The sequence below is a fragment of the Otolemur garnettii genome, unplaced genomic scaffold, assembly GCF_000181295.1.
Source record: "Otolemur garnettii isolate 467f Iridium unplaced genomic scaffold, OtoGar3 scaffold00002, whole genome shotgun sequence".
Classification (NCBI taxonomy): Eukaryota; Metazoa; Chordata; class Mammalia; order Primates; family Galagidae; genus Otolemur; species Otolemur garnettii.
In genome coordinates, this window is record NW_003852397.1 from 19799235 (window position 1) to 19818649 (window position 19415).

The following is a 19415-nucleotide window of genomic DNA, read 5'->3' on the forward strand; positions in this document are numbered from 1 at the left end:
TCTGATTCTTCAACATTCACTATTTTCCCCTTCTCTCACAGTATGTCCTTTATTATACTACATTGCCTTTTTTTTTTTTTTTTTGCAGTTTTTGATGTTTTGGGCCAGGCTAAGTTTGAACCCGCCACCTCCAGTATATGGGGCCGGTGCCTTACTCCTCTGAGCCACAGGTGCCACTCAGGAACATATTCTTCTTAGCAAAGTGTCTCATTGCTTTTCACTGGCACATTCACACCCATGCACACAATGCTCATCTTTAAAGAAATCTAATGCTTCCAAATAAAAAACATGAGGGGAAATAAATTAATCCATTATCTAACCTCTGTTGATTCAGAACAATCAGGTGAAGATATTCAAGTAAGCAGAGGAGAGTCTCTAACTAACTGGCAATAGAAGATACACACAGTATTATGCAGAAAATATTCTTGGCAGGATGAACTGAAGTTATCTGGTTGATAAAAAAATATTGAAGCTGTTTTAATCAGGCTTAAAAGAAAAGAAAGCCAGAGTGTATGAACTGAAGGAGGAAACAGTGGTGACATTTACAGAAATGATCCAAAGAAAAATCCTCTATTTTGATTAGTCTGCTTCTCCCTCTTACACAGACACCCAGGCCACCTGTAACTGGTGTTCTGTACTTAACTCCCTCACCATGTCTTTCTACGCACTCACGGATAATGACATGAGAAAGAAAGCAGCCCAAGTGGCAGAAAAGTGGGATGATTTTAGCACCAGGGTGTGGACGTACCCACTCACAAAATAAAGTTGCAAAGATCCCTTAGTCCCACCCAGAGAGAACTAATGGGGGTGGAGCAAAGAGCTGGCTCAGGAAGCCAAAGCCTCTCCAGAAGGCTCCCAATCAGAGACGTGCTCACAAAACAACACCCAGTCTTTTGATGAATGATGTTGGCTGGTGCTCACTTCCTGATGACCAGTGGTGCTTTTGTTTTGAAGAGGCATCTAATAAAAACAGAAGGCTGGGATCAGTGATCTCCCTTTTAACAGCAGAAGGACTAGGAAACACTGTATCTCTAAGAAAGGCCACCAAATATACAGGAAGAAACATCTGAGTAAATCCTCAGATCTGCCAGGCTGAGGGGGTTGGATTGCTTGAGCTCACGAGTTCGAGACCAGCCTCAGCAAAAGCGAAAGCCCCTGCCCTCTCTACTACAAATAGAAAGTGCTGAGGCAAAAGGATCACTTAAACCCAAGCTGGAGGTTGCTATGAGCTATGACACCCATAGCACTCTATCCAGGGCGACAGCTTGAGATGCTTTCTCAAAAAAAAAAAAAAGAAAGAAAGAAAGAAAAGAAACGTCTGAGTAAAGCAGCCTTCTACCATTGAAAGAAGGCCTTGTAAATAAGTGGGCTTGGGTGACCCCTCAATCCTGTATGACATTTAAATGAGTCTGCTGCAGCAGAAGATATTCAGGGGGGCCTCCCCTGTGATTAGTTGGCATTGTGTGGCAGGGAGCTAAAGAGAAACAAACTTAAAGCTCACAGGAGGAGCAGTTTGTTTAAATAATAGAAAGTAATTAGGCTGCAGACAAAAATCAGTGATGGCATTTTATAATTATGATTAATTTAAAGGCTAATTTCCTTTGGTGCTAAAATCTTATTTAAAACATTTACCAGGAAAGGAAATTAGGATGTTACTATCAAGAGGCATAGAGTGCTTCTGGGAATCTATGCCTATTATCACTCGAAAATTAGGTTAGGTCCGAAGTGGTAATTTCAGTTCATTTTTGTATAAAATAGATGGTGGCCAGACCTCAAAGTCAGCAGGGTGGGCTGGGGCAGGCAGGGCAACGTTCGCATTTATTTATTTGTTTGTTTGTTTGTTTATAGGCTTAATTGCAAATGTTTTCTACAAAGGAGCCTACTTTATACATGAACAATCCTGACACAAAAAGAAAATTGGATATGGATTGCTGCCTTTGTAACTAATGAAGTTGATGTTAAAGGAATTCCCAAGAGCGGAGCAGCAAAGGGAGGCACACGGTCACACATCCATACACCAGCCATCTTCGCCATTCAATTAAATTGAATGGGGGACAGTACGTCTGTTGGTTCCCAGCCTGTCAACCCTGTTCTGCTCTTCCAGGCCCCACCTTTTCCATCCCTCTGTTTTCCCACTGAGAATTGTCATGCCTAAGTTTCCAGTTGCCATATACATTCTGCAGCTCACCTTTTTAGAAACTCGCTTAGTAAAATCAATGCATAATAGAAAAAGCCAGAGGGAAATAACTCCCTGGCAGCATTTTTTTCCCATTCATGATGCTTTTCTGCATTTGCTCACTTTAAATATTTTATTGCTACTGTAGGTATGTAAATCAATCCTTGAATATCCATATCCTCGAATCTCCAATGATGCAGAAGCATAAATATTACAAACGATATTAGCAATTGCCTAACTATGATCCCCTAATCTTGCAATGGAGAAAAGGAGCACTGGAATTGACTTGTTAAAGGCCAGCAACCAATTAGAGACAGGACTGGGCAGAGAACTTAAGTCTCCAGATCCTAAGTATCTTTTCACATCACTTCCCTGTGATACCTGAGACAGATTCTTGCAACAAATAATTATGGAGAGCCACTCTGTGGTGGGCTGTGTGTTAGCCACAAGGGATGAAGCAGGGGACCAAAAGAAGAGCTGTCTTTGCCTTTATGGTACCTACTTTCCAACACACAATTCATACTCTACCCCCTCGAAAAAGGAATTGCAGTGAAACACGGTGAGAGTTCAGACATGGAAAGGAGGGGGTACTGTGGGAATGACCTCAAAGAAATCTCATGTAGTTTAGAAGACAATGACGTTCTTCCCTGAAGACATGACATTTCAGCTAACCTAAAGGATAAATCAGAAGGCTATGTAGAATTTAACGAAACTCAGAGTTCTTCTTTTTTAAGGAGGATTACCTTTTGGATTCATAATGACCCTCAGTACACAATAATTCACCCAGGTATGAGCTTAAGTGCTTTTAATGAGCTCCATATAACAAGTCTAATTTCAATTTTCCCATGTACCGGTAAGCAGGGTGGAATAACCACTGGACATTCTCTTTCCTGAAACTGCTGTTGTTGCTCTAAAAGATGATTAATTTAGGCAGAGGAGTTTTGTGATTTTCCTTTCTCGAGGCTGCAAAATGATACAAAGATTATGTTAGCAAAAATTACAAGGTGAAGACTATTTCTCTAATAGGCGATCAGAGCATGCCTGCTTTATTTTTCTTTCCCTAAATACGCATACATTAATGTACCCACCATCCTAATTAAAATTTCTGCATGTGAATGGGCTGTGCATTCTAAATATATCCTGGCTGTCACCTGAGAAGACATGACATACCCAGTCACGTCTAACGAGCTCACCTGAAGCTTGTAACAACTGCTTCCTCCAATTTCATCTGAAAGGCTTGTCATATCTAATTGAAAGCAATTCCAGCGTGGGAGAACAAAACCAAGACTGGTAAACCGGATCCATCCGAATGGCACGGCATGAAGTCAGCCCAGGCACATTAAGAGTGAAGTTGGTTTGGTGATTTCATCACATTCTGCATGCTTCTCCAGCTCTATTGGAAGCATCAAAGACACGTGAATACACAATTTTCTGACTCGAGCTTTGTAATTTCTTCACCTTCTCAGCTCTTCCCTCTTCTCATCATGGGGGGTAAGCTGACCACACAATCAGGAAGCTCCTTCAGCCTCATACATGCAAAAGCCTCAGAAACCACAAACCAGGAGGATTCCGTCCTCTGTCTGCCGTGTCGAATGTGATTTCCAAAAGGATTTGAAGATGGAAGTGGGTTCTGTGTGGTTATTTTTAACACCATCACTTCATCTGCCCCTTTCATTTGCTTGACTGGAGATGCCGCAGGTGGATCACCTTCAGGAGAAGGCAGCTTCTCTAAGATGGCCAAGTCTGAAATCCTCAGCCTTACTGTAAACCCCTATTTGCTTTCTCCTCATCCTCCTGCCTCTCCTTTGGAGAAATTGTTCTTCACTCTTATTTGGGAGCTCCCTCCCCTGGAACCTATGTCTCTCTCAGGCCTGGGATCTCCCTCCGCATTACCAATCTCCAGGCTTAGCGAAGCAGTGATGGCCTCCTTGGCCCTCTCCTTCCTCGCTTGCACTGCCTTTTTGCCTGCGTTTTCAACCCATGCCTGATGACACACTCAATTTGGCCACTTTTAATTCTGGATGGTTGTGCATTGCTAGAGAACATCACTAAACCAGACCCACACATGTGTGCTTGTCACCTTCAACCAGATGCTGTCTTCTACACAACCAGGCTCACACTGCTCTCCTGCTAACATGTGGCACCCTGGCCACAGGACCTGTTCCAACCCTTTCCAAGCTCCTTAAAGCAAGTACTCAAACGTGAGAAAGTCAAAGATACCAAACATAAAATTTTATTTCTCCCGCAAACCTCAACACATCTCTATAAGGGAAAATTATTCTTTTGTCCCCTTGCAATGCTGCCCAAGTCTAAGAGGCACAGGCAGGCTTCTCTGTAAAGTAATCCATCCATCGTGCTTTGACCTCATCCCCTTCTGACCCCTCCAGACCCCCGAGCTCTTGGTGTCTTTATATCATACTTGACCACACCACTGGACAGCTCGTTCTTGCCTGCAGACATGCTAAAGCCTCAAAGACCACAACCCAGGACAGTCCTGGCCTCTCTCTGTTCTTTCTGATAAAATAGGTGGCTTCCAGGAGCATTTGAAATATGCAAATTCCGTTCTGTGGAGTAACTTTTTAATACAAAGAGTCTTCCTTTTTCCTCCAGGTGTCACACAGGCTACTCCTCCTTCTTGTCACCACAGTTTGCCAGCAAAGTGAGGAGGGTGACTGTTGATCTACCCCAGCTCCCCTCAACTTCTGCTGGTGACTTCTGCACTTGAATTCTAGCAGATTCTCATACAAAGTTCTCTTCTTTGAGCTGTATCTCCATCTATCCTCCTGGCCTGAGAAATTCTAAATTCTCATTAAAGAGCCTAAATATTTATTTTAAAGCTTAACTCCAATCATTCCTTTTGTATAAATCCTTTTCAAAAAGAGATGAGATTCCAAATCTACTCGGTGTATTTTAATATAAATCCTTCTAAGTTTTACACACATGTGACACCTGATCCCCTCATTAACCCTGTGAAGCTGAAATGGCTTTATCCTTCCTTCGCAGAGGAAGAAATTAAGGCTCAGAGCACTTGTGACCTGCTTATGGGCACAGTGCTGGTAAGAATAAAGGCACAACCTGATCGAAGGTCTCCTGACTCCAAAGCCCCCGGTCCTTAGGCTGCCTCACAGCTCCCCAGCAGGTATCAAGTGGTGCATGATATTATTAGGAGACGATCTGGAACCAATCAGATCCTAGTTGGTCTCAGCAGAAAACCATCCTGCGTTACCTAAAATCTCACCTAAGGCATTGCCCTCACTGAGATTAGCAGAAAGAAACAAGAGCAACAAGCCAGAATCGTTATCAAGTAGAGCTTAACTTCATTTTTTATTAGGTCTTTAGAACAAAAATCTTAAAGTGATTACTCAAACAACTTCTTACTAAAAAAAAAAATATTTTATCCATTATGATATCATTGTCCTTAACACTTTTCACTTTAATTCTTTTTTAGCATATGTGAATGTGTTTAAAATAGTAATGTTCTGCTTTCGATATAAGTAAGAAGAAAACATGAAAAATGGAACTCTAAAACCCTGAGAAATTACAATTGATGAACAAGATTAGGAAGTGAAGCGTCTGCAGTGATTTAGATAGTAAGTCTCATTTCATTCCAGGCGTGTTCTGCCTGCTGGAAGCCCTGTGTAGCGCAACACTGGGGCGACCTTTCAGGTAACAACAAGATAAAGGACCCCTTCCTACAGATTATGTTTTCCTAATCAGAAGAAAAAAAAATTCTCAGCATCCACCTAGAGATTTTAGCCCAGACTGAGTACCTTACATTCACACAGTCAGCTGGAATTGCTGCCACCAAGGAAACCTTGGAGGGAGAAAGGTAGTTCTTTTCAATTTGGCGTATGGTTGATTATGTTCTTAATTCGTTTTGTGCAACTAGAAGTAAGCACCCTTGAAATTCATACTTGCAGACATAATGGAAAGACATTCTAATTTTCATGGGCCCACACAAATTCTTTAATGTCTTTCAATGAGTTCTTCTACATATTTAGGCTTAGCTTTTTGTGAACCACTTTTTTATAATTTCCCCTCAAGGATTTTTCCTACTTTGTCTCCAAAAAAAGAGTGTGTTGACTAATGGCTTTGTCATCAAGAATCAAGTGATGATTTAATGTTACAATACCTCACTGCCAGCGTGTATTTTCAAAGGCAATTTTACGTTTGGTAAACTTAGTGTTCATGATGAAAATTGCAAATAAAAGGGAGCCTCACCATAGGAAATATATATTAGCAAGGAATACTTATTCAAAAGGCATATTTTTGCTAAGAAAAATTTTTCTCAATAATAGGGAAACTTATAAATTACCATTACCAAGTACCAAGCTAACTATTATTAATGTTATTAAAAATAGTTATTGAATTGATGTGGCACTTTACTAATTTAAAATAATGTAACCTCCTTATGCCTCCATAAGTCAGTAGATATCAACATACCCATGTTGCAGATGGGAAAACTATAGCCAAGAGAGAACACTGAACACTTGCAAAGAAAATAATATTCCTAAGATTTCCTTTGGAGATGCAGATATATCTCTTATCTTCTTTTTTTTTGAGGCAGAGTCTCACTATGTCTCCCTAGGTAGAACAGAGTCTCACTATGTCGCCCCTCAGTAGAGTGCTGTGGCATCACAGCTCACAGCAACCTCCAAGTCTTGGGCTTAAGTGATTCTCTTGCCTCAGCCTCTCTAGTAACTGGGACTACAGGCTCCCACCACAACACCTGGCTGTTTTATTATTGTTGCTATCATTGTTGTTTAGGAGGCCTGGGCCAGGTTCAAACCCACCAGCCCTGGTGCATGTGGCTGGTGCCCTAACCACTGAGCTACAGGTGCTGAGCCACATGCATGTCTCTCATGTTGATTGTGGTAATAGCTTCCTGCATCTGCACATGCCCAAACTCATCAAATTGTATACTTTAAATATGTACAGTTTCTTTTTTATCAATTACAGCTCAAAAAAGCTCTTAAAAAAATTGAGTTATCTTCAGAAAACTCAGCAGAGATTGTGCAAGTATAAATTTTATGTTGTCACCTCCTCCCAAGTGGTGTGTCTCTACTAAGGATCTTAGGAACCGGCCAGAAAGAGAACAATGTTTTTCCTACCAATTATCATCATTTGCAACACTCAGTAGCATTCATCAGTGAACAACCCTCTTACTCTACTCATGTTAATGCTACAGCATATCCTAACCTCTTTCTTTCTGCATCTCTTTGCCAAAAATGATGGCATGGTGGCTTCATCCCACTAGTATCGAAACGTTTCTTTTATTTATCTCAGAGCACCCAGCAACAACTCTCGAGTCTAGGTCACCTATAAAAGGTTTTCTCTTTATTATCATTCAAAGCCTTATAGAGGAAAGGACAGAAGTATTCAGTCAAATTTCATGGAAGATTTACTGGCATCTTCCATTCTCCAGTCAATTTTCTTACTTTCTTTTATATTCTAAAGCGTCTACAGACTTTATTCAATAAATAAAGTAAAATTCACCTATTGAGTATCTTCCATGAGCCAGATACTGTTCTGGGTTTGGGGACTAATAAATTTATTTCTAAATAATAGAAAATAGTTAATCTCATAGCGTATACATTAGATAGTGGAAGCAATCAATAAACAAGGGGCTGGAGGCAGTGGCTCGTGCCTGTGTCCTAGCACTCTGGGAGGCCGAGGTGGATGGATTGCTTGAGTTCAGGAGTTGGAGACCAGCCTGAGCAATGGTGAGACCTGGTCGGTACTAAAAATAGAAAAACTGAGGCAGGAGGATCACTTGAGCCTAAAAACTTGAAACTGCTGTGAACTATAATTCCAAGGCACTCTAGTCAGGGTGTGAGAGTGAGACTCTGTCAAAAAAAAAGAAACAACAAGTAGATTTATAGTATGTCAGGTAAAGACAGGTTGCAATGAAGCAAAATAAAGCTGACTGAAGAGAAATCAATTACTCTCTAAAATCCCTGCAAGTCCCCACTTGTCCCTCTCTTAGACGCGTTACTTACAACTTGAACATTACATTTCCAAAAGGAAGCCAAACACCAACTCCCTCTTGATACTTTCCTTGATTTTGTTAAAAGTAGCACCATTCCACTGACTGAAAAACGTCTGAGAGTCAACTTTGAATCTTTCCTTTTCCTGCCCTTTTTCTATGTTCAAAAAAAAATACCATGTCCTGTGTTTTCTACCTCCTTATCCATGATCTTGTCTTCATTGACGGCTTTTCTACCTCATTCTCCTAATTCAAATTCAGGCCGTCGGTAATACCTATCTGTCTGCCACATGTTCTGTTAAGCATGAAATGGCAAAAACAACATGCCAAGGTGCTACAAGAAAACGTCTTTCCTTATTTTGAAAATCATCATTGTAATAAGAGTCATACAAGATGAGGCAGAGAATATAAATAATTTTCAGAAGAAAAGACTGCTAAATGTATCTTTGGTGTTCTGAAAAAATCATAAGATAGCTGACTAGATGCAGGTAGTACGCACCTCCTCCACAGACAAGAACTAGAATAGTAAGTAGGTACTCACATTTCAAACAAATTTTCTAGGAGGCAATGCTAGGATCCACCAAAGAAGTGATGGGAGGCACCAGAAGTAAGTAAAGAGAAGACTGAAGGCAACTTGGCCAGTCAGAGAGCTTGGAGGAGCTCCTGGAGATGTGAAAACAATGAGGGAGGAAAAACTCAAAGCTCCATAGTCTGAGCTCTCTGACCCAAGCATGCTGCAGGCTTGACATAGAGAGCTGCTTAGAGATTGCACAGAGACGTTGCTCCAGAAAGGAAACCCTCAAGCAATCCCAGAAACATACAAGTCTGGAGCAGCGTCACCAGGGTGCCATTCTGAAAGCCTAGATACCAGGAATCTGTAGAACTTGCTACTGCCATTGCTCTGCTCCAAGCTGAAGAGGGGCACTCACATGCACCTCTAGCAGGTCCTATCACCTTGCTTGGGCTGCTATGAGATTGAGACACGAATGAACGTTAGTCTCCATGGCTTTGTACCCACTCTACTTGCTTGGGAGGGTCCCAACTCTATCTGGCCAGAGCCTCAAGGTACCATTTGAAATTTTAATGGTGGGCTACACCCCAACCTCAGACTGAGTTTAGACATAGCTGTAGCTGCCACCTAGCCAGAGAGGGAAGGAAAATCAAGCTCTCCTATGCACACCTCAGACAATACCCACCACTTTTAAATAGGCCTCTGTGTGACTGAGACATGAGTAGACTGCTCTCCCCTCTGCTTCTGGCCCATAGTGCTTGCCTAGAAGGGATTATGGCCCCCTCCCACCCAGTCACAGGCCCAAGGCACCATTTTGAGAGTTTAATATTGACATTGGCTGCACCTTCAGGCAGAGTTTGAGCTGTTGTGATAGCATCCCCCACCCAGCCAAGGAGAACTGAGAAGACCAAGTTTTCCCAAACACACCTAAGACAATACCCACTATCCTGCTACAGGAAGCTGTGAGACTTCCAATCTAACCCATCACAGCATCCAGCAACAATAACACAGACCATGTGAGTGCTGATGGGTTGCTCTACCACTACTGGCATCACTGAAACCTACCCACAGTCCCAACCCACCACTCTTATACAAAGGCCCAAGTCTCAGCACTCCAGTACCCACTAATACCCAAGCCAGCACAAGTTACTCTAGAGCCTAAAAACAGGCACATTCATCCCCCTCCTGTCACCACCAAGGGCAGAAGGCTAAGTTAGTGTCCAAGTTCCCAGCAAAACTTTACCACAGCCTCAGCTAATAGGCATGTCCTAAGCCTCCAAGAAAATCACAAACACCACCAGCCCTGTGTACTGCTAAAGAAATTATATGGATATCACCCTACCATAGGCACCCAAAATCAAAGCCAAAGTGTCCTACTCAACTTCTTCAAATTACAAAAGTAATTTCCAAAAATTGGGAAAAGTGACTGCTATACCAGATTTGTAGGTATGCATTGGGAGGGACAGGAAACAGGAAAAAGTAAGGAAATATGACAACACCAAAGGACCACAGCAATTGTCCAGCAACAGATCCTAATGAAACAAACAAACAAAAAAAAATCCTAAAAATTTCAGATAAAAATTTTTAAATACTTATTTTAAAGACGCTCACTGAAATGGAAGAGAAATCTAGAAAACAATACAAAGAAATCAGAAAATCTATTCAGAATATGAATGATAAATTTATGAAGGAAATAAACATCTTAAAAAAAAACAAAAACAAAAATTCTGGAGCTGAAATATTCATTGAAGGGAATACCAAATACATTTGAAAGTTTAAATAGTGGACTGGACCAAACAGAAAAAAGAATCTCAGAACCTGAAGACAAGTATTTTGAAATAATCCAGTCAAACAAAATAAGGGGGGGAAAGCATTAAAAACAATAAACAGATCTTTTGAGATATCTTGAACTTCATAAAGTGATCAAACTTGCAAATTATTTATATTCCTAAAGGGAAAGAGAGATCAAAGTTTAGAAAACCAATTTGAGGAAATAATTGATAAAAATTTCCCAAGTATAGCATGGAGAATTAAATATCCAGAGATAGGAAGCCCAGTGATAGCCAGGAAAATACATTACCAAAAGGACTTCATCATAGCACATTATATTCAGAATATCTAAAGTCAAAAACAATGACAGTGATAATAATAACAACAACACTAATAAACCGGAGTTTGAATTGGAACTCAATTTCAGGAAGGGAGACCTTCTTGCTTTTATCTGTTGTGACTCTGATCTACTCTAATCCACATGATTAGCCCACACATCCTGCTAAAAGAGAATGTCAAAGCAATGGAGCTCTAACCCCATGAATACCTTTCTGCAGACTAGTGGTCTCTTGTGGATAAGAACCCACCAACATAAACAGAAATTTAGGCATTGTCTATAATAAATCCCTAGTCTTAAGCAATAATTTTTCAAAGTATAATCTTTAAATATAGTTACCTTGTAATATTATATATTTCTTTTCTGATACTGTTTATATTAACCAAGGTACAAATATTGGGAAAAGAGGTTTACTCTCTTTCCATTCATTTTCTGAAAACACCTGGTATAGTTCTACAGTTCAAATTAAAAATGTTCTGTTGCTTTCTGCTACACTGCATTACTTGGAAGAATTATAAAGAAAGCCCGAGTTTGTGAGGGGCTCTTAATTTTCTTCTTCTCTACTTCTACCTCATCCAGGGCCCTACATTTCTTATATGCTATCCTCACAACAATTGTATTGTGTTGAGAGAAGTATTATAATGCCTTTGATTTGCACTATCAAGCCATGAAAAGACCTAGAGAAACTCTAAAGTCATATTTCTAAGTGAAGGAAGCCAATCAGAAAGGGCTACATACTGTGTATTCCACCCCTATGACATTCTGAAAAAGGAAATAGAGTAGAACCTCTGCAAGTTGACCACCTGATGGACTATAACAAACTGGTCACTGTATGAGGTGGTCAACTAGGCCTACTGTACTAATATGTACACGCAATGCATGTCTGGTCTATGAAAATTAGGTCAAGTTATGAAGGTGGTCAATGCAGACAGGTGGTCGACTATGGAGGTTTGACTGTATTACAGAGAGTTTAACATATCAGTGGTTCTCAGGGCTAATGGGGAAGAAGGAATGATTAGGTGGAGCACAGATTTTTTTAGGGTGCTGAAATTACTATAATACAATCATGGTAGATACATGTCATACAATGTGTAAAAACCCATGGAATGTACAATCCCATAATGAACCCAAATGTAAATAATGGACTTTGAGTGATAATGATGTGTCAATGTAGGAGCATCTATTCTGATAAACTTACCATTCAGGTGTAAGATGCTGACAGGGGAAAAGGGTGTATTTGTGTGGGGACAGGAATATAAAGGAATTCTCTATATTTTTTACTCAATTTTGCCTTGAAGCCAAAATTGCTCTAAAAAATGAAGTCCTTTATGAGAATTTCCCAATTACACAGATACTATGGACTGTATGTTATTTTACATCCTGCTCTAATTTCTAATACCCTAGGCCTAGGATATTAACAAAAGAACAAGAATTAGACAAAGGAAGCCAATGGAATAAGATACTAGAGAAAGTAAGAGTATCCCAGGGCATCTTAATTATCTCCATTTCCCATTCCTCCTTCCTGTCATCTATTTTGTCAGCCTTTGTTGTTTTGCCTCTTTTATCCCACCACACAACATCTATATTCAAAAATGAAAAATAAAAAACAAAAGCAAAACTTCTTCACAGTATACCTTAGAATTTATCACTCTACATAATAATGCTCCACAACTTGGTGGTAAAAAGCAATCATTTATTATGCTCATAAATTCTGTAACTTAATAGACAGGCATCATGGGGAGGTCTTGTGTCTATTCTCTGATATCAAGGACTTGAGAATGTTCCAGACAGTGGGAAGATTCTAAGACTGGGTTGACTCAACAGCTGGGCTCTGGAATCATTTTTTTCTACATAACTGAATGTGGATGACAGCTATCAGCTGAAGCCTCGGTTAGCCCATTGGCTGAAACACCTATCTGTAATCTTCCATTGATCTCTCCATGCGGGCTAGTTTGGGCTTCCTCATGGCATGGTGGCTGTGTTCCAGGAAAGAACATGCCAAATGAGTAAGGGAGATGTGCATGATGGTTTTATGATCTAGCCTTAAAAGTCACATTGTGTCATTTCTACCATAATCAAAGCTGCCACAAAGTTCTACCCATGTTTAAGAGGAAGAGGCATCCGCCCAAACCACCGGATGAGAAGAATGCCCAGGTCATACCGTAAAAACACACGGAATAGGAAATGTTGCTGCAGCCATGTTGGAAAATACAGCCTACCATAGTAATTCTTGTTATAGCTTACTGTTTTTTAAATATCGATAATATATACTATTTGGATATTTAGTTTGTTTCAGATTGCAAATCAGATAAGGGCAGGGACAGCCACGTTGAGTTAATTCACAAGGGCTCCATCACAGCACCTTACACTTGCTAATCATAGCACATATACTAGTGCTGCAGTGGCTGATAGATAGGTGTACATTCACGTGAGAGATCATTGTTTTTCTTTTTTTTTTATTTTTTTTAAATTAAATGATAGCTGTATACATTAATGCAAACATGGGGTACAGTGTAGTGTTTTCATATACATTTTGAAATACTTTCATCAAGCTGGTTCACATAAATTTCATGTCATTTACATAGTCATTGTATCAAAACATTTATATTCTAGTTCTAGAAAAGTTCACTTGTACCCTTGTTAGACAGATATATAGGTAATCTTTCTGGTCACCCTCCCACCACCCAGCTGCCCTTCTCCCCCTCCCCTTCTTCACCCCCTCCCCATATTCTTGGGCTAGAATTAAGTTGTATCTTTCATTTGAGAGCTATAAATTAGTTTCATAAAAGAGCTGTGTACATTGGATACTTTTTCTTCCATTCCTGTGATACTTTGCTAAGAAGAACATTGTTTTTCTACTAAAACATTCCCAACATATTACAGAAAATCTTGAGGCTAGCAAAAAAGGGCATATGGCATCTTTAATGCACAACTGAATTTTATTGCTCAAATTTGGTCTTGGCTGCTTAAGGGAGTACATAAGTTATTGTCCCAAGTGAATAGATTCTTGTAAAGTAATAATTGAATATATCATAGTTTGGCGGGGGGGGACTACCTGGAAGGAACTAGCTCAGAAGTATAGTTTCTTTTTCTTTACAACTTGTTACTTTCAGTAATTTAGTAGATTATTAAAATATTTATGTTAATAATCTGTGAGGGACCTTGATCATTAATGTTTATCTCTTCTACAAGTTAACTAACAAAGGCAATTATCCCTTCTCAGTTGATTTCATAGGTGGCTTTGACTCTTATGGCTATCAAGGTCCACAGAAGACATCTCATTTACAGCTACAGCCTATGTACATGTAAGTACTTTGCATTGAAGGTATTCTGGAATCCTAAAAGATGATCAATCCAAAGTATCCAGGCACAAAATAGATGGCATGCAGCTTTCCTTCAGTTATATATTTCCAGTATTTTCTCTCCTAGTAATATCTTCTTGACTGGGATAATTCTAACAACATTTTGTTCGTAATTTTTTTAATTTGATTTATCAGAAATGTCATTTTTAAAGTTACCTTTATCTTACATAAGCATTACCTACATGGCTCAAAAGCCTATATTATGTACCACTTATTTGAATTATCCAAAAGTTGTATACTTTGAAAATGATATAACATCATAGGCAGTTATATGTAACTATAGATAAACTCTATGTTCTGGTCTTTCTAGAATAGCCCAAGTTTACACTGGTGGTCTCAGCATAATTTTTGCCAGCCCTCCATGTTACTCTTAAAAGTGTACTCATTTACGTGATCAATGGCAGGTTCACCCTACGGATATATAGTGTTCAAAAAAATTTTAAAGAAACAAACCTAGCGATTCTCTTTCTCTATTTTTCTGGTGTGAAAGTGAAAATGAACTAGAACATTAACACAGAAATTTATCAACCCTTAACTCTAGCACTCAAGAGAGCAGACATACAATCAGAGCCTGATTTTTATATCTGTGTTTAGGCAAATTCCCTTGGATAACAACTGATAACAAATTCTATATATCAGCATCAAGTGATATGCTGAATTGCAAGCGAAGATCAAAATAGAAAGTAAGATTCCATTTTCTGAAATGTGAACTTCTCTTTGAAGATATGTGTTTGTTGTCGTTGTCCTCCACCATTAAGTCATTTTACCCTTTAATATATTTAGTGTGTAGGATAATAAATGGAGTTTCATAGTTTCTCCTCCAAAAAGAGTAATCTTCAGGCACCCCCTTTATAAGCTTCTCTTTAAAAAGAGAAAAACTATGCCTGTCTTCTTTGTGTCCCCTGTAGTTCTCTGAAATCATTTGCTAATACCACTCATTAAAAAGACTTTATTAGTCCAGAATTCAACGGATACACCAGTTCAGAAATCAACCAGCCTTTGGCTTCATTCAAAGCGTGACTTCTATAGACAGTCTATCACACATTCTTTTACTGACATTCTCACCACTGTCCTAATTCACGCATGCATTCCTGTTAACTTAAGTTTTCAGTTACTTTCTGATTTCAGAATCTTTACCTGTTATCCACATGGCTGTCAAATCAATCTGCCTAAAATACCATTCTGATAATTTCACTTCCCTGCCCCAAAGCTGTATTGCTGACTTCCTAGTACCTACTGAACAAAGCTCAAACTCCTTACTGTCCTTTGCCAGTACACTTTGATCTGGCCTTCACGTCCTATTGAGATACTGTCTCTTCTCTGCGAACCTTAATGTCTTTTGAGTCTCAACCATATGCAGGTGATGCTAAGCAAGTTAAGCAACGCTAGGAAAATGTACTAAGAGTAAGAACTGGCCCTGTCCTCCTGAAGATGCATAAATAGCCTAATAACACCTCTGAGCGGGGGGGTTTGGCTTCTTTAAATATGACATGTGTTTTTCCACTGTTCCATATTATTTTCCTGACACAAAACAATCATTTTTCCAAATTCCACCCTTTGAAATACCATCATCCTTTGAATTTTATCTCAAAATGTGCTCCCACTAGGAAATATTTCTTAATCTATTTCCTTTAAGACTTCTGTCTTATTTCTTTTGCCATGAACTACAGTTGCTTAGTAGTCTGAAAGACTTGGTAGCTACCAAAAACCCAGCAGATGAGAAATCCTTTAAATACTTTATCATTCTTCTCAATATTTTGTTGTAACCTTTTTAAAAAGTTTTCTATTATTAAAGAGCAAAGCAGTCAGGCAAGTTGGTTAACATGACTTTTTCAAAGCAGACTGTTGTCTGAGATTAAATTCTCTATAACCTTGGGCATGTAACTGTATTTGAATAACTGTATTTAATCTCACCAGGCCTAAGTTTCCTCACCTGTATAATAGAGAAAATAACATACAGACTTCCTACAATTGGTCTGGAAAGTATACCAAAAATATATGTAAAGTACATGAAATATACAACATATCACATAGTAGGTGCTGAATAAATATATTAGCAGAATAAATAATGTTCATATTAACCATCACTCATGAAAAGACTGTCAAGTCAGATATCATATACACTGTATATAAGTTTCAAAGAATCTCCTCTGTAAACAGTATATCACATATATAGCATCAGCCCAAGTAACCTGAACAATATGTGCTCAGGAATAGAGTAAAACATCTGTAAGGCTAGTGATTGCTTTCTTCTGGCAATATCACGTAACATTTCACTGTTTTGATCAATATGAATGATTATGAAATGTGATTATGTATAATAAATGATATGCAACTCCTCATGTAAAGATCACCCGTGATAATAAAATAACATGAGAATGCTAATTATACATATACTCAAGTGCTTTCTTTCAAATTAAGCATTTATAATTCTAATGTTGCCTTAGGAACTCCACAAGGATAAGTATCTCCATCTAGAATTAAATTCCTTGAGGACAAGACTTCCTGTGAAATAGAACACTTGAAATATTTTGTTAAATCGAATACTTAACGTATCAACTAAAAGTGATAAAAATATGTTTTCCTCTTTACTGGCTGATAATAGTAAAATTATATCAGAGCTTTCAAATCTTAACTGCTCTTAAGTGAAATGCCAAATACAATTCAAATGTAGAAAGTTAGAAATACAACACATAAAAAAATTACTCGTTGAAATACTACTACCATCCCAACATCCCATAGTAGCCCCATCCTAGTACACTAAGATTTTATTTTACAGGTGAGGGTACTAAGCCAAGAAAAAAAGAGACAGAAGTCACACAGCTTGTTAAGGGCACAGCCAAGGTTATCAAGCAGTTTTCCTGACCCCTTAGTTCCCTGTTCTTTCTAAATTCTTAGATGTATTGTAAGTTTGGCCTGATATCATATTCCCTGGCTTTTACTTCACTTATTTTTACTCTTTATACGAACTCAACTATCATATACCCGTACGTCACTGTGCCCCTTCCTTTCTCTGCATCTCCTTTACTCCCCGTTCATTTTACATCATACACTATTGAATGAGGGCCTTTCCCACTTTGTAACTCATCTGAGCCACAGTCTATTCAAACTGGGTAAAAAACCAAACCGATTCACCTACAAACCTCATCCCCCTGCTGAGAGGCAGAGACCTGAGCATCCCCTATGTCTTTGTCATTTGGAGTGTACCTTCTCCTGTCAACCTGCCATAAATATGTCTCGTAAAGTAAGTGTAATTTAACATCACGGGCCAGTTCAAGCACCCTAACAACATTATATAGAAATGGGAAATAAAAGCTCTTCCTTTTATTTATAAATAAAAGGAAAGCAGACTTTAGAAAGCAACATGCTGTTTCAGCTGTGGGGCTCCCACTGTACCAGCAAATCGTCTGTGGCCAAGATCCTGGACAAAGCTTTGAAAACACTGCCACCTGTGACCTACAGCCACAGCCATGTTTCAGTCCCTGTAGTAATGAACAAGACAGTCCTCTGTATTTTTTTTAAGTTGGGGGAACATTATTGGTTTCCAATTCTTCAGATTATCTCTAACCCATCTAACAAAGGAAAGATTTTCAGTTCTTGTTGGTTTTTATATTCTGGTAGAACTCTTTGAAATAAATCAATAGCTATGAAGTTGCTCCACAAAAAAAAAAAAAAAAAAAAAAAAAATTCTCCTGTCCTCATATTAATTTTCTAACAAAGGAGCTGCTTTGACTACCACTGCCCTATATATGCCCTACTGAGTAGAGATGTGATTGGACTCCCAGCAGTATGAGAACATCCTGAGGTATATTAGACAACATCCGAAAACACTGCATTCTTTTTGGCAGCCTAATTATACAGGAATACATATTCATTTCATTTGTCCCCAGAAATAGATTTTAAGTCACCGTAAGTGGCCTCTCCACCCAGAGGGTTGCACTGAGGAAAAAGAAAAGGAGAGGAAAACGGTCTATTTAAAACCCAAATGTGGTGCTTCTTTTAGGGGAGGGGAATGAGGAGTTGTTTGGGGCGTGGTAGTTTGGGAATTCTTTTTGTCCCCTCTTGTGCTTGGAGAGGTGAGAAAAGGTGGTGAGCAACAGGCACCCATAGCTCCCCCTCTGATTAAAAACCTCTTTTCTCTACCTTAGGTCAAAATAATACCGATGACTTCAGTATATCAGCTCATGGACTTTTCAAAGAACTTGTTTCCCAGTGGCCTCCTGCATTTTATGAAGAGCAAGAAGCAACCGAATCTTAACATATATACATATTAACACAACAAACACAAAGCCTCTACTATACTGAGACGCGAACGCGGGGACACACACGCACACACACGCACACACCAATTCCACTTGACCTCCTCTCTCTAACTGAAATAGACAAATATGCAGGACACGCCCATCTTGGATTTCCTGAAAGCAGGCTCCTTTCTCCCAGGCCTTTGGAAAAGGAGGTGCGATGGTGCCCTCTGCTGGCCACTCCTAACTCCTCCGCAGCCCAGCCCGCCGGCCTCTGCGAGCCGCGAAGTCATCCTGGGCACGTTAGTTTGCGAGCTGGGTCTTCTGCACTCCGCACATCTTGATAGCATCACGGCTACTTAGGCAATGTAATTGCAAAAACTAACAAACAAAACATGCCATCATGACCTTGTAACCGAAGTCCGAAATGGTAGATTGTTTGCCCCAAAAGGCTGTACCGTACAGACTTGCCTTAACCCACCTACGTTGCGTGCCCGAGAATCTCAGTGCAGAAGTCCCCAAGGCACTTCCTTTAGGCTAACACACTGCTATTAATTCCGAATGAGTTCCGGTCCGTGTGTTTAGGGCCAGGAACAGCACTGAAAAGCGCGGCAGCGCCAGTGTGGTGTGTCTGTAAAAGAAAAGCGCCCGCTGCCAGCGAAGTGCTTTACACTAGAGCCTCCACGGTGGCCGAAAAGAGACGAGTTAACGATAACCACAGTAATAATCGACACCTTTATAATTGTGAAATATGGTCTTCTGATGGGGTTGGGGTGGGACAAAGTAAAACTTACTAATCCACTAAACCCATTCATCTACTGGAAGCAGAAAGCAGAAATGGTTTAACTCACTGATTTTATTTATTGCACTCTAGGTGCTTTTATAAGTATCTACAAATGTCTTTTACTAACCCAGAAACGGCTGTGGATTTCTATCAAGAGGCCAACTGAATATGTACTAGCTATGTTTACTCTTTTATATCTAATTCAAATCGAAGACCCTATGTAGGTGAACTTTTTTTTCTAACTAGCG

At 39.5% G+C, this 19415-nt stretch overlaps 1 protein-coding gene across 1 annotated transcript in view; it reads left to right on the top strand.

Annotated features, from left to right (window-relative positions):
- Positions 1 to 18665, top strand: part of NKAIN2 (sodium/potassium transporting ATPase interacting 2) — a 542543-nt gene extending 523878 nt beyond the window's left edge. Inside the window, exons 5-6 of the mRNA XM_012805160.1 lie at positions 14004 to 14085; positions 18291 to 18665. Coding sequence (XP_012660614.1) covers positions 14004 to 14085; positions 18291 to 18300 — 92 coding nt within the window. The 3' untranslated portion in view covers positions 18301 to 18665. The remainder of the gene's footprint in view (positions 1 to 14003; positions 14086 to 18290) is intronic.
- Positions 18666 to 19415: the final 750 nt, after the last annotated feature.